Genomic DNA, 26,532 nt, shown 5'->3' with positions numbered 1-26,532 from the left:
CAATAATTTCAGATGTAAAAGCTGGACTTAGGAAAGGCAGAGGAACCAGAGATCAAATTCTCAACATTCTATTGGATCAGAGAAAACAAAGGGATTCCAGAAAAACATGTACTTCTGCTTAAATGACTAAACTAGAGCCTTTGACTGTGTGAATCACAGCAAACTGTGGAAAATGGAGTACCACACCATCTTACCTGTCTCCTGAGAAACCTGTATGAAGGTCAAGAAGCAACAGTTAGAAACTTACATGGAACTGACTGGTTCAAAACTGAGAAAGAAGTATGACAAGGCTATGTATTGTCACCCTGCTTATTTAACTTCTATACAGAGTATCATCAATAGAAATGCTGGGCTGCATGAATCACAAGCTAGAATCAAGACTGCAAGAGGAAATAACAACCCCATATATGAGGATGATACTGAATGGCAGAAAGTGAAAAGGAACTAAAGAGCCTCTTGATAAGGGTGAAAGAAGAGTGAAAAGCTGGCTTAAAACTCAACATTCAAAAAACTAAGGTCATGACATCTGGTCTCATCACTTCATGGCAAATAGAAGGGGAAAAAGTGGAAGCAGTGACTGCAACCATGAAATTAAAGACACTTGCTCCTTGAAAGGAAAACTATGACAAACATAGTCAGTGCATTAAAAAGCAGAGACATCACTTTGCTGACAAAGGTCTATATAGTCAAAGCTATGGTTTTTCCAGTAGTCATTTATGGATGTGAGAGTTGGACCATAATGAAGGCTGAGCACCGAAGAATTGATGCTTTTGAGTTGTGGTGCTGGAGAAGAGTCTTCAGATTCCCTTGCATTGCAAGAAGATCAAACCAGTCAATCCTAAAGGAAATCAACTCTGAATATTCATTGGAAGGACTGTTACCGAAGCTGAAGCTCCAATACTTTGGCCTCCTGAAATGAAGAGACAACTCACTGGAAAAGACCCTGATGCTGGAAAAGATGGAAGGCAAAAGGAGAAGAGGGCGACAGAGGGTGAGATGGTTAGATAGCATCACAGATTCAATGGACATGAATTTGAGCAAAGTCTGGGAGATAGTGGAGTACAGAGGATCCTGGGGTGCTCCAGTCCATGGGGTCGCAAAAAGTCAGACATGACTTAGTAACTGAAAAACAACAATTCAGTATAACATTCGCAATAATGCCATGGAATTGGTTTTTCTATTATTTTATACGTATCCGAAAATATGTGTTAATAAGTTTAAATAACGTGCCCAAGGTCACAAGGTAGTAAGTAGTAATGCCAGATTTGGATGCAAGTTTTGTCTCCTGAATCAGTGGTCTTAATCATTTTACTAGAGTACCTTTTCAGTAAAGAGGTAGAATTTAAAACTACCACCACTACAACAGATAGAAGAGTCTCCTCATCAGATGGCACTGGGAAAACTAGTCAGCTACATGAGAAAAAAGAAAGAAAGAAAGAAATTGGACTCCTGCCTCACACCATATATAAAAATTAACTCAAAAGAGAAGAATGACTCAAATATAAGAGCTAAAATCATAAAAGACTTAGAAGAATACATAGGAGTAAATCTACATGATTTGGGTTTTGGCAATCGATTCTTAGATATGACACTAAAAGCACAAGCAACAAGAGAAAAAAATAGATAAAGCAGACTCCATGAAAACTAGAAACTGTGACTAAAGGGAATTATCAAGTGAAAAGACAATGTAGAAAATGGGAGAATATATTCGCCAATTACATATGAGTCAGAAGCCAGAATATATATATATACACACATATATATATATGTATGTATGTATGTATAAACCTCTTACAATTCAAAAACAAAGGACAACTCAACAAATGAGTGAACACCTTGCACAGACATTTTGCCAAAGAAAATACATAAACGGCCAACAAATATTTGGAAAAGATACAAAGTACTCATTAGGGAAATCAGAAACCATTTCTCATCTGCCAAAATGGCTATAACCAAGAGTCTTCTTCAACACCACAGCTCAAAAGCATCTCTTCTTCAGTGCTCAGCTTTCTTTATAGTCCAACTCTCACATCCATACATGACTACTGGAAAAACCATAGCTTTGACTAGATGGACCTCTGTTGGTAAAGTAATGTGTCTGCTTTTTAATATGCTGTCTAGGTTGGTCATAACTTTTCTTCCAAGGAGCAAGCGTCTTTTAATTTCATGGCTGCAGTCACCATCTGCAGTGATTTTGGAGCCCCCCAAAATAAAGTCTGTCACTGTTTCCAATGTTTCCCCATCTATTTGCCATGAAGTGATGGGACTGGATGCCATGTTCTTAATTTTTTGAATGTTGAGTTTTAAGCCAACTTTTTCACTCTCCTCTTTCACTTTCATCAAGAGGCTCTTTAGTTCTTCTTGTGAGTAGGAATGTAAATTATTTCAGCCATTGTGGATAAAAGTTCAGTGGTTCCTCAAAAGTTGAACATAAAATTACCAACTCATCTCACAATTTCCCTCCTATTTACCCAAAAGAACTGAAAAAAAAAGTACCTAAACCATTATTCTACACAAATTCAGCACTATTTAAAATAGTCAAAAGGTGGAAACAACCCAAATGTCCATGAACTGGAGAGACGGGGGACTGGTGAGTCATTGCTTAATGGATACAGGGCTTTATTTTACGGTGATGAAAATGTTTTGGAACTAGAGATGGTGGTTATACACCATTGTGAATGTACTAAATGCTCCTGACCTGTTCACTTTAAAGTGATTAATGTTAAGTGAATTTCAACTCCATTAAAATAACAGCAAAGCCAGCAGCCATTATCTTTTGTAGTGATGGAGCATCACAACTTATATTCTACACATTTCTTACTATAATGAAACTTTACTCAGAATAAAAAGAACTAATTATACTGAGTAATAGGTATATTAAGTGCTTCACAACAACCCCCAAAGGTAGGTACTATTATTTCACTTGTTTCAGAGGCCGGAATTGGTATTTGGTGAGGTAATCTGCACAAGGGAGAAAAAAGTGCTAGGCTTCACCCCACAGGCACTCTGATTCAATAGCCTCTGACTGTGAAGCTTGTAGGAAAACAAAAAATAAAGTTATCAGAGACATAATCCTTACAAATAGAGACAGATATCAACAAATAGTACTGTTAAACAGAATGAACAACATTTCACGTCATTATATAAAATCAACTACAATGACTGAATAAAAGTTAAAAATAAGATGTCAGAGCTCCTATATCCTACTTACAAAACATCTATTTCTCCTCCTTTACTTACTCTGTTTCTCAATTAAGTTATATTGGTGGACATCTCACACTCAGGATTTACTAAAGATACATTCTATATGTTCCTTACACACAGGAATAGGAAACCATACAATATCTATATAGGAGATGAGAAGAGAGGGAGCTCTCTCCCCTCACTCACTTTCTTCTAGATGGGAAACATGTTTCACTTAAAAAAGAAGGGGATAGTCTGTAGGCAAATATATTTGGGAAATGTTCAAGTTGAAAAAATTTTAAACCAATTTATTTGCTTCAAGGCTTCTAAGAACATTTAATATACAAAAGTACATTGTTAACCTTTAAGGGAAGAATATGTGGTCGGTTATTCTCCGAAGTCATTAAACCAGGAATCCTTTTAAAGAAACCTCTATTAGCATTTCTTGGGTAGCAATGTTTCATGGAGCACTGGCTGGGATCCTATTCTTAAAAAACATGACTTGTTAGTTTGCTAGGGCTATTACAACAAACACCATAGACTGGGTGGCAGAAACAACAGAATTTTAAGGTGCTGGCAGGGTTGGTTTTTTCTGAGCCCTCTCCCTTGACATGAGATAGCCACCTTCTTCTTGTGTCCTCACATGGCCTTTTCTCTGTATCTTTTCTTCTTCTTATGATAACACTGGTCCTATTGGATTAGGGCTCCACCTTCATGACCTCAGTTAACCTGTTATCTCTATAAAGACCCTGTCTCCAAATACAGTCACATTAGGGGTTGGGGCATCTACATATGAATTTTAGGTGGACATAAATTTAATTAGGTCTACACACATGATTTTTTCCTCTGAAATCTACAGACTGACACTAAACAAAAGAGCAAAGAAAGCTTTCATTTCCCCATCTTTCAAAACAATCATCAGCTTTTTCATCTTCACTACTTAAACCCTTTCAATTTCCATTTTTTGGACATAGTTCCCCTATCTTGCCCAAGACAATGGATTGGTATGAAAACACTGACCACTTATTCTACTATTTCAAAAGAAAATATGCCCTAAATTTAACACTATAGTATTACAAGTGAACTTTTGGAATACAATCCTTTTGCACACTAAAAACTCCCTGAATTCAACTAGGATAAGATGAAATATTAAGATAATGATGATGGTCTTCTAACGTTACAAAAGTACTGAGCTGAGAGAGAAGCCACCATATTGATAAGTTGAATTGTGACTAGGTAATTGACACAGTGTAAAGCAACTGCTGAAAGCACTGACTGTTGGATCTAAAATGTTATCAATATACATTTTTTCATTACTAAGGTCATGTAATGAAAAATTTATATTTGGTCTTTGTCTTGAGTTCCTGGCACAGAGCTCCCAAAACTCTTGGAATTTCCTGAGTGATAGATATGTCTTTTGATCTAAGGAAGTGTACCTCTGGAGAGTTCAGGATGAGGCTGCTTACCAGAAAGTCCAAATTCTTGATTAGAAGGTGAGGCCTTTCAGCCCCATCTCTCAGGGGAGGGGAGTAGAGCCAGAGACAGGGTTATAAATATTCTTAAAGAGACTGGGTTCAGGATGGGGAACGTGGGTATACCTGTGGTGGATTCATTTCGATATTTGGCAAAACTAATACAATATTGTAAGTTTAAAAATAAAATTAAATTAAAAAAAATAAATAAAGAGACTGGAAGAGTTTCCAGGTTGGTGAACATACTGATATTCTGGGAAGGTAACATGTCCAGAGAGGGCATAGATACTCTGAGCACCACCCCTCACCCCATCCCCCTGCACAGTACCTTGCTTCCACTTAGCTGTTCCTGAGTTGCATTCTTACAAATAAACTGGTAATACTAAGAACTTTCCTGAGTTCTGAGAGTTGTTCTAGTGTGTTTTCAGATCTGAAGAGGGAGTTGGGGTGACACTAGTGTTTACAGCCGGTCAGTCAGAAGTACTGGTGGCAATCTAAGACTTGTGACTGGCCTCTTAAGTGAGGACAGTTTTGTGGACAGAGCCCTTAACCTGTGGGGTCTGTACTAACTCCAAACAGTTGTTGCTTAGGATTGAACTAAAGTGCTGGAGACACCCACTTGGTGTCAGAGAATCAGAGTAAAGAATAGATATAGCCATCTTTGTTGAAATACAAGTATTATGACATGATACTTTAATGACATGATACATTAATAAAACAATTTAATCGAAATTGTTTGACTTCACTTTTCTTAATTTTATGTAACTATGTGTACCATAACTGTCACTGTATATTAGAGAAGGAAAAATAAAGAAAATTAACTACCGCATATTTCACAGCCTGTTGTTAATGACCTATTAATATTTAAAGAGTTCTAAGCTATAATCCAAGAGCATCTAATGTTATACACTAGATTGTATAAAACAAAACTGTAACACTTTAAAATATATTAAGGTAAGAGGGAAAAGACAGTAAAATATTTTTTTCATATGAGATAATGGGTGTATCCTATAAAACAAATTTTCTTTAAAAACAATTCCTGTACTAAACTCATAGTTAATAATTTAATCTTCAAATAATTCAGAAGGAATAACATGAGAAAGGTTCGGAGACATTCTTAATGTTCTGAAGTCAAAGTTTATTTCCCATTAAATTTATTTCTTAGTAGGTCTGATTTCTTCCTAAGGTTACAAGCTCTTTAAGAGCAAGAAGTATATTTTATTTATTTACCTATTTGTATTCTCATTTTACTTCATATCAACAACTATACCAATATAGTAGTTAACTATAATCTAAGGGAATACAAACATATATATACCAAAATGTGAAAGGATTTATCTTATAGCCATAATTTAACAGGTTCTTTAAAAATATGTAATAAAATTTATTGGTTATCAAGAAAGATGACTAATAATTTAACAATAAAATCTACTAGTTATCAAGAAAGATGGTTGACAATTTAACAATGGCAAAATCTGAGCTATGACAGATTTTATGACATTTTCTACAAAGGAAAAATGGAGTACTGAACTTCCAAACTGTGAATATGCAGGGATGTGCCTACGGTATGCTCTCTCTGTTAGTACTTGGACATGTCAGAAGGTTCCAGGGGCTGCCCCACCCACCATCTTCTCCTCACCCACATCCAGCACAACACTGAGAAAAGGCCACTCAGGCCAGCTCCATCCAGGGCATTAAAGCCTTTCAGGCTCTTCTTATTGAACAAAGTAACACATATGTATAAGAGTGATAAGATCACTGACTTAAATTTTGGACTTAAGAAGATACAAACAGACCTAAGGTCATTCTTTGGTTCCCAGTCAATAAGGTCTATCTGATTACCAAAGAAAAGAAAAACAGAGAGCGCCAAAATAAAAAGTGAAATATAAAAGGGTCTCCCATGTGATCTAGCTCACTAGAATTTTCTACTGGGTTTGAGGCTAAGCCTCAACTTGAATCATAGTTATTATTTCTAGATTCTGCTCATTTCCATACTGTTTGCACATCTGAGGATTAAATTACAAGCTGCAAATATGAAAAGTGAAAGTCGCTCATTACAAGCTGCAAATATGAAAAGTAAAAGTCGCTCAGTCGTGTCCTACTCTTTGCGACCCCATGGACTGACTACACATGGACTATTCCAGTCCATGGAATTCTCTAGGCCAGAATACTGGAGTGGGTTGTCTTTCCCTTCTCCAGGGGATCTTCCGAACCTAGGGATCAAACCCAGATCTCCCGCATTGCAGGCGGATTCTTTACTTGCTGAGCCACAAGCGAAGCCCAAAAATACTGGAGGAGGTAGCCTATCCCTTCTCCAGCGAATCTTCCCCATCCAGGAATTGAGCCAGGGTCTCCTGCACTGTAGGCGGATTTTTTTTTACCAACTGAACTATCAGGAAAGCCCACTTTTTTCTTTTTTTTTTTCATCCTTTCAAGTGCCTATGTTTTGAGAGAAGGGAGGGAGCTCAAGCTTGCAGTCAGGATTACTGTGCCTCAGGAGCACTAAGGCACAACTCACAGACTATACCACTCAGCTGTGTTTAAGCTGGTCTCCTAGACAGCACCGGCTCTACCATGTACTGGGTTTGCCACTTTACTGTAAGGTCATGATGGATTTTTTAACATTACCATATTGTCTGCTTTTAAATGTGTTTCTTCAGAGAAAAATCATTTTGATTTATGCAACTGTATTGCCTATCCTGAATCTGACGATCACATGGATTGAAAAAGGAGCACAAAATGCTTCCACGTCCTGCTTTACCATCTCCATGAACTGGCTTCTGGGGATTAAGATCCAAGAGGAGAGCAAGTGTCCTCTTTGTATTTTATGTGCAAGGTCTGCAAGCTAGTATCAGAGGAAATAGTGGCACTGTGGCACTGGTAGAGTGGGTGAAGGAGTATTAGATAAACTCTGATCATGGCTATGAACAGAAGAGCTGGGAGCATGAGTTCAGCTAAAGCTGGCATGTGGAGCTCCACAATGAACAATAAAGGGGGATGGGGTACTGGCCATGTGAGGATATACCATCTCCTTAGGTTGATGAGGGAAAAAAAAAAAAAAAAAAACTGCAAAAATGCTACAAACTCAAAGGTTAAGGGCTAAGAAAGAAATATTAATATTAGAGGTCAGTACCTAGAGAATACTGGCTTTGAAAATCAAATTTACAGAGGCAGAAGGACAATAACAGTGAGAGAGTGGGTGAGAAGAAATCAAAATTTGATAGGCAAAGCAAACTTGTTTCTCAGGCTTTGGACATAGTACATCAGAAATCTGAAAGAAAACGTATCACCTAAGTAACCAGTTTTAATACATGATGAAGAAAAAACAAAAATAAACAACTATGGGAAACAGAAAGGAGAGTAGAGAATCATGCCACTCTGTACTTGGTCCAGACAGCCAGGGATTTGCTTAAAAACCAGGCTGAAGTTGAAAATCTCAGCGGGACTCACTTGATAGGAAAAGGTGGAACACTATGAAGAGACTAGGAGTCTAGCCCTATGGTAGCATAAAAAGAAGCAACAAGGAATGCTTTTCCCCCACCAGGAAAGTCTCAAAAGTAACTCAAGCCCTGAGGAACTCATTGAAATGAATTTGTTCATGATTGTTAAAATATCAGTGTTTTCAGGAATTTAAGGAAGGTTTTGAGATGTCACCTGTCAGCAGATCTTTGGGTCTCATGTGGGTCTCAAAGACACAGCCTTTAGCATGCTCATCAATAACAGCTTCAGAAAACTGCCAAGGGCGTTTTTCAGCTTAGATAAGTAAAGGAATGAGTGAAAGATCCTTTGAAAGAACAGTCTCACAGGATGGACTTGAAGGTAGAAAATGGTAGCATGAAAGGAAATACCAGCCTTTGGTATCATGTTTGGAATGGAGAAATGTAAAGGAAAGACATTTCATACAGAAATATCTGTTCCTGGGCTTCTGAAAGGGCTTCCTACTTTACTGTTCTCTATGCCTAGAAGGCTCAGGTACCTGGTCATCACATAACTATTTCTTTCTCAACACTGTGTTTTTCTCTCAAATGCCACATAAGTAGGAAAGTCTTTTCATCACCCAGGTAATCACTTCCCTCACAAACAACAGCAACAAAAACTGCAGTAATGAATTGGGGGGGAGGGTGGACAATTAAGGAAATTTGGAATTTCACTCCATATTAAATAATGCTATTGGGAGTTCCCAGGTGGTGCTAGTGGGAAAAAAAACGCCTGCCAATGCAGGAGACATAAGAGACACAGTTTCAATCCCTGGGTCCAGAAGATCCCTTGGAGCAGGACGTGGCAACCCACTCCAGTATTCTTGCCTGAAGAATCCCATGGACAGAGGAGCCAGGTGGGCTATAGTCCACGGGGTCGCAAACAGTCAGACACGACTGAGAGACTTACACTGTCACTTTCACTTCTGTACACTATTAACTTTTTTGAGAGTCATAATGGCATTGTGTTTGTACAGGTGAATATCCTATTCTGGGAAATATCTGCTGGATTGTCACAGTTGCATGATGTCTATAACTTACCCTAAATAATTCAACAACAGAAACCCACATACGCGTACAAATGTACTCATAAAGACATACACACATAGAAAGGGAGAGAAAACAAATGTGGCATAATGTTAATAATTGGTATATTGAGGCAATGAGAAAATGGGTATTCACTGAATAGTGTCGTTTCAACTTTTCTTCAGATCCGAAATTGTTCAAAAAAACAGAAAAGAAACAGTCTCTATTTCCTATAAATAAAATGTTGTAATACTTTTGCTCAGAAAAATGCTCAGAAGAGTACTGTGTTCGTGAATTCCTTATTCAATTATTTTTCTTTGGTGTGCCAAGAATTTAGGAACCAATCAGAAAGCAAAATTTGAGTTTTTAAATATTCAGGATAATAATCATTCTGGGAACACATACCATGCAAAGAAAGATCTGGGTACTGTAGGTAGCACCATGAGAATGCTGTAGTTTATCTGGAAGAAGGCACGGATATTTCTGAAAGGGATCTAATTTATGTAGATGATAAATTTTATCCCCTCTTGTGCTATCAAAAATGTGGCATCACAACTGACTCTTGACAGATTTATCCAGCTTAGTCAAAATTTCACAAATTTTGAACTCTGGAAAATCAGCATACATAAACAGCACCCAATAAGGCAAAGCCTAAGAAGCTTTGTTCCTCTACTGTCAGTAACAGTTCTCAAATTATCTCTAAACTTGCAGTAAGGTTCAGGGTTGGTGTGATAATATAGATGTAGACTACAGGATGCTCTGGATATGGATACTGGGAACACCGCTCTTGGTTAGTAAATGCCACTATTTTGGCATTTAGTCTCTAAACTCTAAACTGCTGTAGAGTCATTCTCATTAATGCTGAAGACTCTGCAACCATCCAAATGTGGAATGTGGAAAAACTTAAGAAAAGCATAATCCAACTTTGGAAGTTCGTGAAGATCTACTTTCATTCAGGAAAATACAAACAAGAAGATGTTAAAAAAAAAAAAAAGTGGGAGGGGGCACAAGGAGTGAGGTATTTAACACAGTTTGCAAGAGTTCCAGAAAAACATCTATTTCTGCTTTACTGACTATGCCAAACCCTTTGACTGTGTGGATCACAACAAACTGTGGAAAATTCTGAAAGAGATGGGAATAAGAGACCACATGACCTGCCTCTTGAGAAACCTGTATGCAGGTCAGGAAGCAACAGTTAGAGTTGGACATGGAACAACAGACTGGTTCCAAATAGGAAAAGGAATACATCAAGGCTGTATACTGTCACTCTACTTATTTAACTTCTATGCAGAGTACATCATGAGAAACTCTGGGCTGGAGGAAGCACAAGCTGGAATCAAGATTGCCGGTAGAAATATCAACAACCTCAGATATGCAGATGACACCACCCTTATGGAAGAAAGCAAGAAGAACTAAAGGGCCTCTTGATGAAAGTGAAAGAGGAGAGTGAAAAAGCTGGCTTAAAGCTCAACATTTAGAAAATGAAGATCATGGAATCTGGTCACATCACTTCATGGTAAATAGATGGGGAAACAGTGGAAACAGTGGCTGACTTTATTTTTCTGGGCTCCAAAATCACTGCAGATGGTGACTGCTGCCATGAAATTAAAAGACGCTTACTCCGTGGAAGGAAAGTTATGACCAACCTAGACAGCATATTCAAAAACAGAGACATTACTTTGCCAACAAAGGTCCATCTAGTCAAGGCTATGGTTTTTCCAGTGGTCATGTATGGTTGTGAGAGTTGGACTATAAAGAAAGCTGAACACCGAAGAATTGATGCTTTTGAACTGTGGTGTTGGAGAAGACTGTTGAGAGTCCCTTGGACTGCAAGGAGATCCAACCAGTCCATCCTAAAGGAGATCAGTCCTGGATGTTCATTGGAAGGACTGATGTTGAAGCTGAAACTCCAATACTTTGGCCACCTGATATGAAGAGCTGACTCATTTGAAAAGACCTTGATGCTAGAAAAGATTGAGGGCAGGAGGAGAAGGGGACAACAGGGGATGAGATGGTTGGATTGCATCACCGACTCGATGGACATGGGTTTGAGTGAACTCCGGAGTTGGTGATGGACAGGAAGGCCTGGCGTGCTGTGGTTCATGGGGTCACAAAGAGTCGGACACGATTGAGTGACTGAACTGAACTGAACTGAGGTGGCACTGAAGAAGAATTTCTAGAGAAAGAAAAAAACCTGTTCAAATTAGCTACAGGAAGAAAAAAAGAGAACTCTACACATAAAGGTATCATAACTAAAAAAACATCAGAGTGAGAAAGAGTATGATATATACAGATGAATATGAGAAGGGTTCTTAGTGAAATGACATGGCTAGTAAGGAAGACAAGGAACAGATCAAGCATGGCACTCACTCGATCCTTTCATGCTAGAGACTCAATAAATGGATTTACAGTGAGGAGCAGCATAGTGAGGAGTAGCATGGTAAGGGAGAAGGTAATGCCACCCCACTCCAGTACTCTTGCCTGGAAAATCCCATGGACGGAGGAGCCTGGTAGGCTGCAGTCCGTGGGGTCACTGAGGGTCAGGCACGACTGAGCAACTTCACTTTCACTTTTCACTTTCATGCACTGGAGAAGGAAATGGCAACCCACTCCAGTGTTCTTGCCTGGAGAATCCCAGGGACGGGGGAGCCTGGTGGGTTGCTGTCTATGGGGTCGCACAGAGTCAGACACGACTGAAGTGACTTAGCAGCAGCATAGTAAGATTTGGAGTTCATATATATATATCAATCACATAGGCAACTTTACAGATGAATGATTTACAGGCTATGAAGCTACAAGAAGGAAATGCAGAAAAATGATGTAAGAAAGTTTAAGATAAATGGGACCTGAATGAGAAAAAGAAAGATCATATGTGACAAACATTTAAGAGACAAAAGGAGGACTTGGTAATTAATTAAAGGTAGAGGGCAAAATCAAGGACTGCTACACATCGGAAGATGAAAACCCAGGAAAAGAACTGACTTGAAGGAGATGGTGATGAATTCTTTTGGGGACCTCTTTTAATTTGAGGTACTCTGGGACATCAAGGTGCAGATACTTAGGAAACTATTAGATATACTGATCTGAAACTCAGAAAAATATATCTAAAGATACACAATTGGGATACATCAGCACTTAGGTTATAACTAAAATAAGAGTTTAGATAAGATCATGTAGGGAGAAAATGTACGGTTAGAATAATGGTAATCCAAGATGGAACCAAGCAAAACACTAACATTTAAAGGCAAGGTTAAAATAAGAAAAGAAGGAAGAAAGAAAAGAAAAACATAAAAGGAAAAGGAGTAGTCAGAAGAATTTGTGGAAAATGAAGACAGTGTTATGTCATGCAAACCAAAAGAGAATTTCAAGGAAAAAATTATTATCAAAATCAAATGCAAAACATAGCCTAAGAGATGATCACTAAAAATGGGATTCAGTGATCTAGAAGTCACTGATGATCTTAGCAAGATCTCATTTATTACATGAGACGTAAATCAAACTGCTGTACAATGGTGGGTGGGGGGACGTCAGAGAAGTAGAGAAGTGGGGATAGGAGACATCACCACTCCTTTGAGAGATTTAGATGAAGAGTAAAATGAATTGGAAAATACTTCCTAAGAAAACGTTGGGTTAAGGGAAAATATTTCCACTAAGAAAATTTTGGCTTATAGACAAAAGGTATGCCTTACATGGTATCTACCAAATGCTGAGAATTCCTTGTACTTAGCAAGAACAGCAAAATTAAATTGTGCCGCAGGCTTTTCAATAAGAAACAAACAACAATGATAATGCTCAAAGAGAGAAAGTCATGTCTCTGTCACCTAGTAGCTGAATGATCCTGGGCAAGTTACTTAGTCCTTTGCGTCTCAGTTTCCTCATCTATAAAATGGAGATGACAATAGTGCTTATAGGTTTTGTTAAGAATTAAATAAGATACAGATACAATATGCTAACACAGTGTGCTGGCTTAGACTAGCACCTCAAATTTGTCTTTGTTGAGGATAACAGACAAAAAGTGTATCGCGCTTAAAGACCTTCACTTTTTAACAGGCATATTTAGCTGTGCATTCACAAGTCCTCATGGCATCTTGACTTACAGGTTCATAATTAGATTAAAAAAATAGGTCACCATTAGTCCACTTAGGGAAAAAATACAAAAGGAAAACAAAACAAAAACATATATGCATGTATATGTACATATATATACATATATATATACAAGTAGTTTCAGTTGTGTCTGACTCTTCATGACCCTATGGGCCATAGTCCGCCAGGCTCCTCTGTTGATGGAGTCTCTCCAGGCAAGAATACCAGAGTGGGTTGCCATGACCTCTTCCAGATGATCTTCCTGACCCAGGGATCGAACCCACATCTCTCACATCTTCTGCATTGCAGGCGGATTCTTTACCGCTGAGCTACTGGGGAAGGCCTATATAATGTGTGTGTGTGTGTGTGTGTGTGTGTGTGTGTGTGTGTGTGTGTGTGTGTATACATATATATATATATCTTATAAATCAGTAAAAGGAAAACCAAGTAGTCAACTGTAATTTCAAATTCAAAAGAATCTTTCTCTTCCTTAGCACTGAGCTACAATTCTCATTAATTTCTGTAACAAAGTATACACTGCAGAGACTTGTTCATCTTTGTGTCAAAAATGAATTAAACATAACTCTGAATAGTAATAAGTGCTGTAATGTTTTCTCCCCTTTTAATTTACATATGCAGTATTCTTTAATGATATTGTATGCAACTCTTCTAGCCAATCCAAAGAGACAAGAAAGATTCAATTATTCTCCAGCTCTATAAGTAGTTACATATTTTTCTTATATATCAGAATTTCATTACTGCTGAAACAGGTAAAAAGACAGCATATAGTAAAAGATCTTATGATCAATAATCAACGATTCTGAGGATCTGGCAGATATGCATAAGAATACGTTCACTTTCAAAATATATAGCCTCATTACTGCTAAAATGAATGCTGTCACCTTTTAAACAAAACATCTTTTTTTTTTTTTCTGAGAAAATAAAGAATAAAAGCATCAGCAAATCTCCAGATCAAAATAATGAAAGTACAGATCTACAATTAAGATGTCATTAAGTGATCTCAATTGACATGATAATTTAAGAAAACATCAAGTATGCAGTTTGCTGGTTATAGTGAAATGTACATAGTGGCCAAATTTATATTCAGAAATTTCACACTCAGATCTTTAAGTCAGTAGATAGTTCCTTCCAAAAGTCCTTAAGATTTTTTTCTTGCAAGTAAGTCTATTTAGCAAAAACATCATTTCTTGGATGAATTAACTCAGCTCCAAATAAGTATACAGTTAAACATGCTCACTGCACATCCTCATTGTCTTTTTTTTTTTTCTGCTCTATACTTCAAGTACAATTGTCACTGGATTGCCAAAAGCACCAGGAAGCACAGCACTGAGAATATAGAACTGATTTTTATGTCTTTGTAATTTGACAGACATCAAGCAATTAGAGCTAGGACGTTTCGCTTTTAATGTTAATTTTAAAATTTTAATTTGTAATATCATAGTAAGAAGATGCAACCCTTTACCTCTGTACAATTCTCACTCTATGAGACTTAAATAACCAAAAAAAAAAAAAAACCTCCCCCCGCCCCCCCCCGGAGTACTATACAATAACTGAAAACCATAATGTTGGTACTGAACACTGAAAAAATAAAGTGTCATGTTAAAGATTAACATTCTCAGGTAAAATACACACAAAACTCATTTCACATAATTGTATTACTTCCTATCCAAACTTGATAGTTATTGCAAGTATTTTAAGTGGTATTTCTCAGTTAATAAAAAGTCAATTTCACCCACTCAGAATAACCAAAAATTATTATTATGTATCACACAGTATTATGCTGTGTGACAAATTAGGGGTAAAAAGACATGTGCTGAAGTAAAAGGTAGTGCGGAGGGTAAAGATCCTATCTCTGTCATCCTCCAAAAAATAACTGTGGCAGCACTGGAACAGTCAATACAAAGGAACGAAGGAGTTACCCCACGTCTGGATTGAGTACCCTGTTTGTACCAATCACTGTCTAGCTACCACTGCTCCTTTTGTGGCAGTTAGACCCTTACAAAGAAGTGATTCTTTGATTGAACCAGCAACAACCTAGACTCAACATGTAATGAGAAACACGATTTCTAAATAATTTGAATGAATTTGATTCCTGGTAAAGTCAATGAAAATATCAAGGCTAACTAAACAGCTATATAAGCATTTATGACAATCATTGCTTACAAACACCAATTTGTATATTCCTGTATTCACTTTTTCCCCTTAAAATGACATTGAGTTAAATGTCTGGGGCAATGCAAGCATATTAAAACGTAAGTGTCTATGCAGATAATGCAAACCACATTTCTTACTTTAGACAGCAAGATATTTATACGAGACAGAAGTCAACTATGAAAACGAAATCCAGGTACCTCCCTTGGATTTCTTTTATTTTTCTACTGGTGTCAGTCAAGAAGCATTTATTTCACATCTCTGTTGATGGTGTGTTCCCAGGGCAAGACCGGTCCAGACCAAGTTCATTTGTAACTGGAGCCTATTACACCCTCCCCCCACGTCAACACAGGTTTCCGGTTTGGATGCTCCCAAGTAGTACAGCTCCAAACTGAAGGCGCAGTAAACACTCAGAGGAAACCAACAAGAAATTCATCAAATCACCAAATCTAATGACAGGCAAGGGTCAACCGCATCCTGCCTCCAGGAAATGCTCAGGACACAGCTGAAGGAGAAACCTGGGGACGGGGCGGGGCTGTTAAGGATTGTGTTATCAGAGAGAGGAAGCCAGACTGCCCAGGTGAGATTGAGGTAGGGCGAGTCCGAAGAGGCAGGGAAGTGGAAAAGTGACGCACGAAGGCGGTCACCTGTGGGGCCACTTGATCCAGCCCCGCCCCCAGGGACAGCAACAAGAGTCAAGGCCGGAAGTCCCCCAAATAAGCCTGGGAAACGCAGAGCTAGGCCTTTTCAGCCAGGCACGGAACTCACCATCCACGGTTTTCTTCTTGAAGAGGGACGCCATGGTCAGGGACCGCACCCGGGCAGCCCGGCTCGGCCCAATCCGGCCCGCGAGTTAGAAAGAACAAGGAGGGATATGACAGACCCTCGAAAGGTTCGGGATGGCGGAGCGGATGGACAATTGAAGAGGGCGGGGTCTGCAGTCAGGACCCGCGGAGAGCGGGTATCCGCGAAGCCTGCCGCAGCCGAGTTGCCCGGAGCTCAGGTGACCGCGAACTAAGACACTTTTTGGAGAAGTCACTTCTAGGCGGCGCCTGCGCGGTTTGCGCATGCGCCTGCGCACTGCGGCGCCTGAAGCCGCGGCCGCTGCCCTCACTTCAGCGGCTGCCCACTCTCCAGCTTGCTGGGGTCCTGGCGCCAGGAGTGATGCGCCGCTAGCGATGTTAGCAGTACTTGGGGGATCGCGGGCAGGGTCAGGTGGCTTCTAGGTCCGGGTTCCACGCTGAATGCAGACAGAGATGATCCTTAGCGCTCTCCGTGCCCACCAAGAAGCTGGAAGTAGGGGTCCCCAGAATCCTAGGACAAGCGTGGGTCGTCCTGGAACCAGTTGATTAATGACCATCCCCTTGCTGTCTGTATCAAGCCTTTCATAAGTGCAGGGGCTGATGATAATGCTGAGGTCCGTGCCCTGGTGGTGTTTGTCTTGGGAGTTTTCCGCGGTGACTGGCTCAGCAATCTCCCCGACGCCCACCCGCGCAGCCCCCTGCCGGACCCAAGGCGCTCACTGCGGCCCTGGGCCCGGGGCTCCTATCACCCGGTGTGGGTCTCCAGGGATCCGGTTTCTAGGCTTGGAAGTGGCCGGGAGAAGGGTGGGGAGCAGCTTTCTTAATGCAGTGTTTTTTGTTTAGTGCTCTTGACTGGAAACAAAAAGAAATCCACACACATTTGTTGTACACCGGTTTAAATGTCTCCAACTCTGTTTTTTAATATCTCAGTTCTTGCAGTTGATCAAGAAAAATTTATGGCTACACTGTGAACCTATTAGAATGTTTCATACCTGTATATTGGTGTTCACTGTGGAACAAAAGCTTTATATTATGTACAAGGAAAAGCATAAAGAATTATTTAAAGAATCCTTCTGTGTATAAGCATAAATATGGGAAATATTATGTTTGGATCGAGATCTTAAATTCATTGTTCATTTTTGTGTGTGTATGTGTCCCTCTCCCTCCTTCCCCCGCTTTCAGTCTCTGTGTGTTTGTATTTGTACACATCTCTGTTTAATATATTACTTTGCTATTTATAATTTTAATTTTGCATTGAACACTTTTTCTCCCAATCTATTAGTGCTTTAAGTAACACTGCCTTCCACAGGATGAAAATAATAGTACTTTTTTCCAAAGATGTGATTTCTGATAGGAAGACACCTCAATAACAGTATCAGTATTATCAATCACCTCTGGTTTTATGAATTATGTCTCAAGGATTTTTAAGTATTTGAGGTAGTCAGATTTCCCCGACTCTTTGCAACCCCATGGTCTATACAGTCCAAGGAATTCTCTAGGCCAGAATACTGGAGTGGGTAGCCTTTCCCTTCTCCAGGGGATCTTCCCAACCCAGGGACTGAACCCAGGCCTCCTGCATTGAAGGCAGATTCTTTACTAGCTGAGTCACAAGGGAAGCCCTCCTCATTTATTCCCCTGTAGAATCCCAGGGATGGGGGAGGCAGGTGGGCTGCCATCTATGGGGTTGCACAGAGTCGGACATGACTGAAGCGACTTAGCAGCAGCAGCAGCAGCAGATACATCAAAGCCCTCAGGGCTAACTGTTCTTCCTGCCGTTGCTACTAAAATTTAGCTGAGAATCTGCTCAGGAAAACTTTCTTTTCTCAGGAAAAGCATAATCGTAAAGAAATGGGAAAAAAGGTAAGCAGGACACAGTCTGTGCATCCAAGGCCTGGCCTTTCCTGGAGTAAGCTCTATGGCAAAGAGGCAGTTTACCCTGGGTGCCTGTTGTAATGAATGGCATTGAGTAGTGCTTGAATGCCTGAGAGGCAATAAGCTGTTATGTGTGTAGTGATCCTGTTCTTCCCTGCTGCAGTCACCCTTGTTTTATTACTCCTACACAATCCCCCCCACTGACCCAATTGTAACAGTTGGGAAAATGCCAAAATACTTAGCAGCAACCATATGGAAGACCTTCCAAAAGTGCACAGCAGGAGCTCAAGATGGGGTTTCTTCATTACAATAAAGACAAAATAGAGATGTGTAGTATTTAAACCCAGCACTGGAATAGCGTCATTCTCCCCTAGTTTGAAGCAAGCTGATAGCTGGATAAGCAAACTGGAATCTATTCTGATTAGTTGGTGGCCAAACTGTATCTGGTTATATTTTATAGATCACTCAGAGAAGGAAATGGCAACCCACTCCAGTATTCTTGCCTGGAGAATCCCATGGACAGAGGAGCCTGGCAGGCTACAGTCCATGGGGCTGCAAGAGTCAGACACAACTTAGAGACTAAACCACCACCACCACCTTATTGAAGGGCATGTATGCTTAAATATAACTTAGATTTAGGACACCGAGGAGTCATAGAGGCTTCCCTGATAGCTCAGTTGGTAAAGAATCCTCCTGCAATGCAGGAGACCCCAATTCGATTCCTGGATCGGGAACATCCACTGGAGAAGGGATAGGCTACCCACTCCAGTATTCTTAGGCTTCCCTTGTGGCTCAGCTGGTAAAGAACCGACTGCAATGCAGGAGACCTGGGTTTGATCCCTGGTTTGGGAAGATCCCCTGGAGAAGGGAAAGGCTACCCACTCCCAGTATTCTGGCCTGGAGAATTCCATGGACTTCATAGTCCATAGGGTCGCAAAGAGTGGGACACGACTGAGAGATTTTCACTTTCAAGGAGTCATAAAGTAGAACACTAGGTATTTTTCATTTCTTTAAAACCAACATTATCACATACAAACTAACTGAATCAACAAGAAACATGCATAGTGGACAGAGAAAACTTTCTAATGTTACTTTTAAATCTTAAGAAATAATGATTTATTATCCTATGGTGATTATGACCCAATACTAGTCTTCCAAATTATTCATTGAAAAATATTTGTTATATTCCTAATGACACGTACCATGTTATGTGTTGGGGACATACTATGAAGAAACAAGTTGTGTTCCTCCACCATTTTCTCTTCCACCTTCCTACCAGGTATTTCATCTCTTATCGTTCACTTATTACACTCCAACTCCAATTCCCATATGTGGGATTTTTTTTCCACATGAAGCAGTTCTCCAACATCATCTGGGTGTCCTACAATTCAACTCAGTTCCAACAATTCCAACACTATTTACTCAGAGATAGCATCAGATCCCAAAAGATTCCACCACCCACCCCCCTTAGGTGCCAGTTGCAAGTCCAGATTGTTAACTGTGCCTCTAAACAACCGGCTATAAACTAGATGTTCCTATAACCCACCCACCCCCACCTTTGAATGCATGCTAAGTCGCTTCAGTAGTGTCCAACTCTTTGCAACTCTATGGACTGTAGCCCACTAGGCTCCTCTATCCATGGGATTCTCCAGGCAAGAATACTGGAGTGGGTTGCCATCTCTCCCTCCAGAGGATCGTCCCACCCCAGGAATCGAACCCACATGTCTTACATCTCCTATATTGACAGGCAGGTTCTTTGCCACTAGGGCTACCTGAGAAGCACCCCCTTTGGGTTTAGTTAGTTTGTTCGATTGTCTCAACAGAACTCAGGAAACCAGTTTACTCACTAGACCAGTGGTCTCCAACCTTTTGGCACCAAGGACAAATTTTGTGGAAGACAGATTTTCCACAAACCTGGCAGGCAAGGAGGGGGTTTGAGATGATTTAAGAATATTATATTTATTATTCATTTCCAATCTAATGCTGCTGCTGATTTGATAGGAGGTCCCAGCCAGCCTCCCCAGAGATTGGAGATACCTGCATTAGGCTACCAGTTTATTACAAAGGATATTAAAGAATATGAATCAACAGTCAGATGAAGGGATACCTAGGGCCAAATTCTGAATGCAGGATCTTGTGTCCCCATGGAGTTTTGAGCTCAAACAAGGTGGCATGTGGATGTGTTCTGGCTCACCAACCTGGAAGTTCCCAAAACCCCAACCTTTTGGATTTTTAATGCCTTATAAGGCAGGACGGATTAAATCATTGATCAGTGATGACTGAACTAAATTTTCAGCCTTCTCCCCCCTCCAGAGGTTGGAGGAAGGAGACTCAAAATTCCAACCCTCTAACACATAGCTCGTTCCTCTCATGACCAGCCCCCATTCTTAGAAGCTTTACAAAAGTCACTTTATTATCATAAACTCGGTGTGTTTGAAAGGGGTTTGTTATGGATGTCAACACATATTTATTGCTTTTATCACTTATGAATTTTCAAGGGTTTTAGGAGCTTTATGTCAGAAATGAGGGTGAAGACCAAGTATGTATTTCTTTTTATATGTGATGATAGCATACGTGTCCATCACAGAACAAGCTTTGGCTCAGAATAAAGAAAAGAGCAGAACTCATTAAAAACAGGATGCGTGCTGGATGAGATAGTGAGTGTTTTGTCACAGAAGTGCTCAAGCAGGAGCAAGCTGTGGTAGAAAGAATTCTTTTGAAGAATCAAAGGCTTGACTGTAAGGTTTCTAAGTTTCTTTTAAATTTTGAAATTCTTTTATGAATAGAATATAGCTCAGGCCAAATCTTGGGATAGGGTGTTCCATTCCTTCCAAGTAATGCCATCAAATCTTATTGGCTTCACCTTTAAAGATATGGTAAAGCCAAGAGGATAATTGTATTTTATAGTTTTTGAATCATCCTGATTCAGGTAATATTCATTTTCCTCCAGCTTATAACCATCTATGTAATTAATATTTCCCTGCTTTCATCTTCAGCTCACACTTCTTTTGTATCAGTATAGAGACAGAGTGGTCCTGTCAAAATGTGAATCAGAGCAGAGCATGCTATTCTATTTCTCAGAAGGAGATCAACATAAACTCAATACTTATGTCTGGACCACACATACAAGTGTGAATGTGCACGTGCATGTGCACACACACACACACGTAACTGTTCCACAGATTGAACTTCTGTTATTTCATCATATGTCCAAACTTGTACCATCCAGGTTGCTTTCCTATTCATTTCTCTTCATTGTGCATCACTCACATGGAACATAATTATTTACATGCGATCCTAAAATTATGCCGTTTGTTATCTACATGGAATTTCTGATAGAACTCCTTTTAATTATATTACTGTTTTTGAATTACATCAAGATTTTAGTCAAGTAAAAGTTTTAGTGTTTTTAAAAAATATAAATTCCTATTCAGTCTTCCCACCCTATTCTTGATTATGGATAATTGTAGCCCAAATATAAACGTTTTCATGCATCACTGGAGATATTCATGTTTGTATTGATTCACTTATAAGTACTTTAGAAACTTAGGGCAGAAAGAGTTGGAAAAATCCAAAAATCTCTTGTTTCTTAAAACACATAACAGTTAAGAGAGAAATCAAAAGGCTTTTCAAAGCTGTACAGCTAGAAGGTGTTGAGTCAGAATAAGTGGGGACAGGCTCCTTCGCTGAGTTCGTGCTTCATAGTCAATTATGTTGGCTCGTGTTTGTCAGTTACCGTGTGACTATGAATGGGTAAGTGTGTGCACTCAGGGGACAGGACAGCAGAGAGTGTGGGCTGTCTAAGGTTGCTATTTCCCACATTTGCTCACAGAGGAAGCCAAGGTTTGATTTAAAGGAAAGGTACATTGGAGAAGGACCTCCTGTTTTACCTTCATTTCCTGGCTTCCATCTCTTGTCAGGGCTCAGTATCTATACATGGATCCCCCTCTTTCAGCTTCTCCAAATTCAAAACAGAGAGACATCACTTATTCCATCAGGCTAAATAAAGGACAGACACTCAAACGGCATTATCTCAAACACATGTATATCCATTTCAAGCCCAATAATGTATGCAACATTTATGCAACAAATAATGTGTGCAAACCAAATGCAACATTTTCCCACATTTTAGCATGGTCACCATGTTTTTGCATTAAAATTTCAAATATTCCCTATAATTTCTGCCTCCATGCTTTTATAGTTCCCGAAATTCACCTCATTTTTCTCTTTGTCAAATCTTGCTTTATAAAATATCTGCTATAAAAAATGAGTTGGACAAGTCAGACATTTAGTCAATGAAAAGCTAAATGAATACCCTAAACGTGTATGGCTGCACATCATTGGTTTTATAGTCACAAAGTGTTCTTGTGTTATTTGGAATATGTAACAGTGTTATCCTTTTTGAAAAATAAACTAAACTTTGCCCTGAATTTCTCAGTGTTAATAGGAGTTGCACATGAGTAAATCAAGACTGAATTTGTGCCCCCTGGCACAACACAGCATATGTGTATATTTGCTCTTCAATCCAATAAGAACACTACAATACAGAACTACTACCATACAAATAGAAATGAACTTCAACATAGGGGTAATGGCTTTGCTTCTTCAATAAAATAAACCTTAATAGCTATCTCACTTTGTATTTCACATGAATAGAAATTAAGAAAGGCTCTGGATATTAGATCTTGGTAAATTAGTAAGTATGAATAATTTACTAAAATAATGGCATTGAACTTTCTATACAAATAAGTTGACCTTTTAGAGTAGTACTCATTTCAAGCTACATTTATGTGGCTTTCTTGTCATTGCTTATTCAGTAACAAATAGTGAAAGAACACATGTGTTATGAAATATATAGTGCTAGTTAGTAACTCTGGAAGTGAAAATCACTCAGTCATGTCTGACTCTTTGTGACCCCATGGACTATACAGTCCATGGAATTCTCTAGGCCAGAATGCTGGAGTGGGTAGCCTTTCCCTTCTCCAGGGGATCTTCCCAACCTAGAGACTGAACCCAGGTTTCCCCCATGGCAGGTGGATTCCTCACTAGCTGAGTCACAAAGGAAGTAACTCTGAGGGATCTAAAAATGAGTTAGACATGAAGATTGTTCTAGAGAAGTAAAAAGTTTATTACAGTTACTAGTGGTATGTCAAAAATTAAACAATTTAAAAAGATAAATGTAACCCTGGCTTTCCTGGTGGCTCAGTGGTAAAGAATCCACCTGTCAATGCAGGGGGTGTGGGTTCGACCCCTGGGTCAGGAAGATACCCTGGGGGAGGAAATGGCAATCCACCTCAGTATTCTTGCTGGGGAAATTCCATAGACAGAGGAGCCTGGCAGGGTACAGTCCATGGGGTCGCAAAACAACTGGACATGACATGAGCATTCACACATGCACTCAAGAATTAAATGTCACAGTATATGGTCTCTCAAAGCCACTAACAAAATTGCATCTTTAATTGAATGTATGACTATAAATTTTAAGTTTGGAGATCTTTCAGACTGTTGGACTATAATTAATGTATTGTATTTAGTGATGTAACCTCATTTTTAAACCTCATTTTAAGCCTCATTTCTTCCTAAATATGTTATATTCAAAAAATTGGCTCATAATCTCAAAGATGCCCAAGAGTAGATGAAAAATTAAAATAATTTTGAAAATAATTTTAGTTATTTTTGATGCAAAAAATGTAAGAATGTCTAAAGTTCATAAACTGGACCTTGTTGATAGACAGATTTGCAGTGATAAGTGATATCTATGTACAATGTTCATATGCTGGAGGAATGCTGTATCATATTTTCACAGTTTAATATGAGAATTTCATATCTTCTCTCTCTACTTTATATGTGAAAATTACAATTTAGGCTACAAACTAGCCTTTTCAAAACATATAATTAAAAATTTAGTATTTCTATATTATAAAAATTTAAGACAATCCCTCATAAAAGAGGTCTGGGCATTCAGTTTATTGAAATCTTGTTAATATGTATTTAGACTCAGTTGTGGAATTCTTTCTAGCTGAATCTAACTTTTACATGGTCTTTACAATAGCACAAACAATAATCATATTTAGTGATTATCTGCTCCATATACAGCATAAAGAAGTATAAAGAAATATTAGATAAGTTAATTGCCAAATTAAGAATAACATATTTTAGTGATGACAAGTAACCCTACAAGAAAAGTTATTGTATTAGGAGGGCTAAATTTGTAGTCAAGAATAGCAAGTTGATTTGACATATCAGAACAGTCTTCATAGTTTAAAATCATTTTTATGATAACAGCTACTGCATTTGGAGATGTGGAGAGTCTAAGTACAAGCCTGAGATCAGCTGGAATAGGATACTGACTTATAAAGAAGGCTCTACAGAAGTTGTTTACTCTCAACTTTTCCCCTGAATGGCTACCCTTGACTTTATTACCAGAAGGATGATGTATGAGTTTCCTACTGCTGCTGTAACAAATTATCACAACCTTAGTGACTTAACTCAAATGTAATATTTTAGTTATTGATCCTGGGAATCTAAAATGGGTCTTAATGGACTAAAATGAAGGTTTCATCAGGAATGTATTCCTTCTAGAGGCTGCCTGAATTCTTTGGGCCCTTGCTTCTTTCTTCATGTTCAAGTCTTGCAGGTTAGCATATTCAAATCTGTCTCTGACCCTGTCTTCTAACCTTCTTCTACATGGAAGGTAACTTGTGATTACACTGGACGCAGTCAGACACTCAAGGAAAATTCCCTGGTTTTAAAGTCAGCTGATTAGCAACTTGAATTCCATCTAGACACTAATTTCCTTCTGCCATGTAACAAAGCATATTCATAGGTTTCAGGCTTTAGGAGGCAAACATCTTTGAGGAAGAGCATGCTGCCTGCCAGAAGTGAGGCTATGTTTTTACAAAAAGCATGAATCATTGGGCTGCTTGGCATTCTTTGGGATATTTGAGTTGTGGATTGTTTCCCCAGTCATTTGCAACACCACCCATGTGGTTCTAAAGAGCACTGTTGACCCCATGACGTGAATAGACTGCTCTTTTCTACTACTATACATCATAGTCAGCTGTGCTCAAAATATTAACCTATCTTTTTTTCATTTTGGTGGGAGTATTCCTGATGCTTTCTCACATCAGCTCTAGCAGATTTCTATGAAAGGGAGTAAAAGACTTTTGGACAAAGGTTTGTCCAAAAGATCAGGATCTTGTTTGTACAAAAGATCAGGATCCATCAGGATGGGACATGGAATTTTTCATTGAAACAGACTTGGCTTAATGCTTTGTTCTAAATTCTTTCATATGGATATAGTATGTTTGTATTTAACGACAGTTTTATTTAATTGATATTTAATTTTGGACTCAAGCTGCATTCACAGTGTTGACAATCAACATATTTAAATGTTTAGATGACTGACTTCCTTTTTCTTTTATTCTCCACATGTTTGACAACTAAGGTTTCAATAAACTTTATATCAAGTCAACAATATTCAACCGTCATTTAGCATATAATTTAAATACTTTTCAAAAATGCACATTGGATTAATGCCACTCAATTTTATTGTAAGAAATAAATACATTTCCTGGGGAAGGAAATGGCAACCCACTCCAGTATTCTTGCCTAGAAAGTGCCATGGACAGAGGAACCTGATGAGATCCATGATGAGTCCATGAGATCACAGAGTTGGACATGACTGAGATACTGAGCACAGACCAGAATGCTCAATAATTTATTCAGTCATTTATTTCTTCATTTTTTCATTCACTTATGCTAGAATTTTAGAGGTGAAGGGGATTTTAAAAGTTGTCTATTACAAGTTCTTCATTTTACAAATAGCTATCATGACCCATAACAAAGAATTGCCGAAGCTCACTGTCATTCAGTGGGGGTTCTACAAGGAACCCCAGTGACTCAGATCTCAAGTCAGTGCTTGTCCTGTCCTATAGATCTGTTTTAATAAAGAAGCAAATAATAAAGAAGAATAAAGAAAGGATCTGGAAGGCAGTCTTTGAGAAATGTGCAGGCATTGAGACATTTTACTTTATGAAGAAATGATGGTATGTTCCTACGACTTTCAGTGCCCAGGATATAATTCATGTAGCTCATTGAGGTCAGTTGTGTAAATATGAGAGGTCAGCCCTTTGGGAAAACTCCCCATTCTCTTGGATACATTTCAGGATACATTTGAGCTAGGAAATTTTTTCTTTCAACAAGTGATTTCTGCCATCAATACGGAGATTCAGAACACTAATATTTTTATAAGTATATTCTGATTTTAATGAAGACAGAAAGTTATTTTAGGTCAGAAGCATAAATGGCAAAGCTGAACTCAGCCCCTGAAAGGAATGATCCAGAAAAGAGTTTGGGAACATGAGGGTGGGATTGGGAACATGAGGGTGGGAAGCCTTTATCCACAATCTGCTAAAGAATTTAGAAAGTGATGAAGGCACT

The 26,532-nt window shown here is 38.9% G+C and overlaps 1 protein-coding gene across 1 annotated transcript in view; it reads right to left on the bottom strand.

Moving 5' to 3' along the window:
- Nucleotides 1-16,461, bottom strand: part of CHMP2B (charged multivesicular body protein 2B) — a 33,945-nt gene extending 17,484 nt beyond the window's left edge. Inside the window, exon 1 of the mRNA XM_019964993.2 lies at nt 16,184-16,461. Coding sequence (XP_019820552.1) covers nt 16,184-16,217 — 34 coding nt within the window. The 5' untranslated portion in view covers nt 16,218-16,461. The remainder of the gene's footprint in view (nt 1-16,183) is intronic.
- Nucleotides 16,462-26,532: the final 10,071 nt, after the last annotated feature.

Source organism: Bos indicus, chromosome 1, assembly GCF_029378745.1.
Source record: "Bos indicus isolate NIAB-ARS_2022 breed Sahiwal x Tharparkar chromosome 1, NIAB-ARS_B.indTharparkar_mat_pri_1.0, whole genome shotgun sequence".
Classification (NCBI taxonomy): domain Eukaryota; kingdom Metazoa; phylum Chordata; class Mammalia; order Artiodactyla; family Bovidae; genus Bos; species Bos indicus.
The sequence above is the reverse complement of the archived record's forward strand: the minus strand, read 5'-3'. Positions and strand labels throughout refer to the sequence as shown.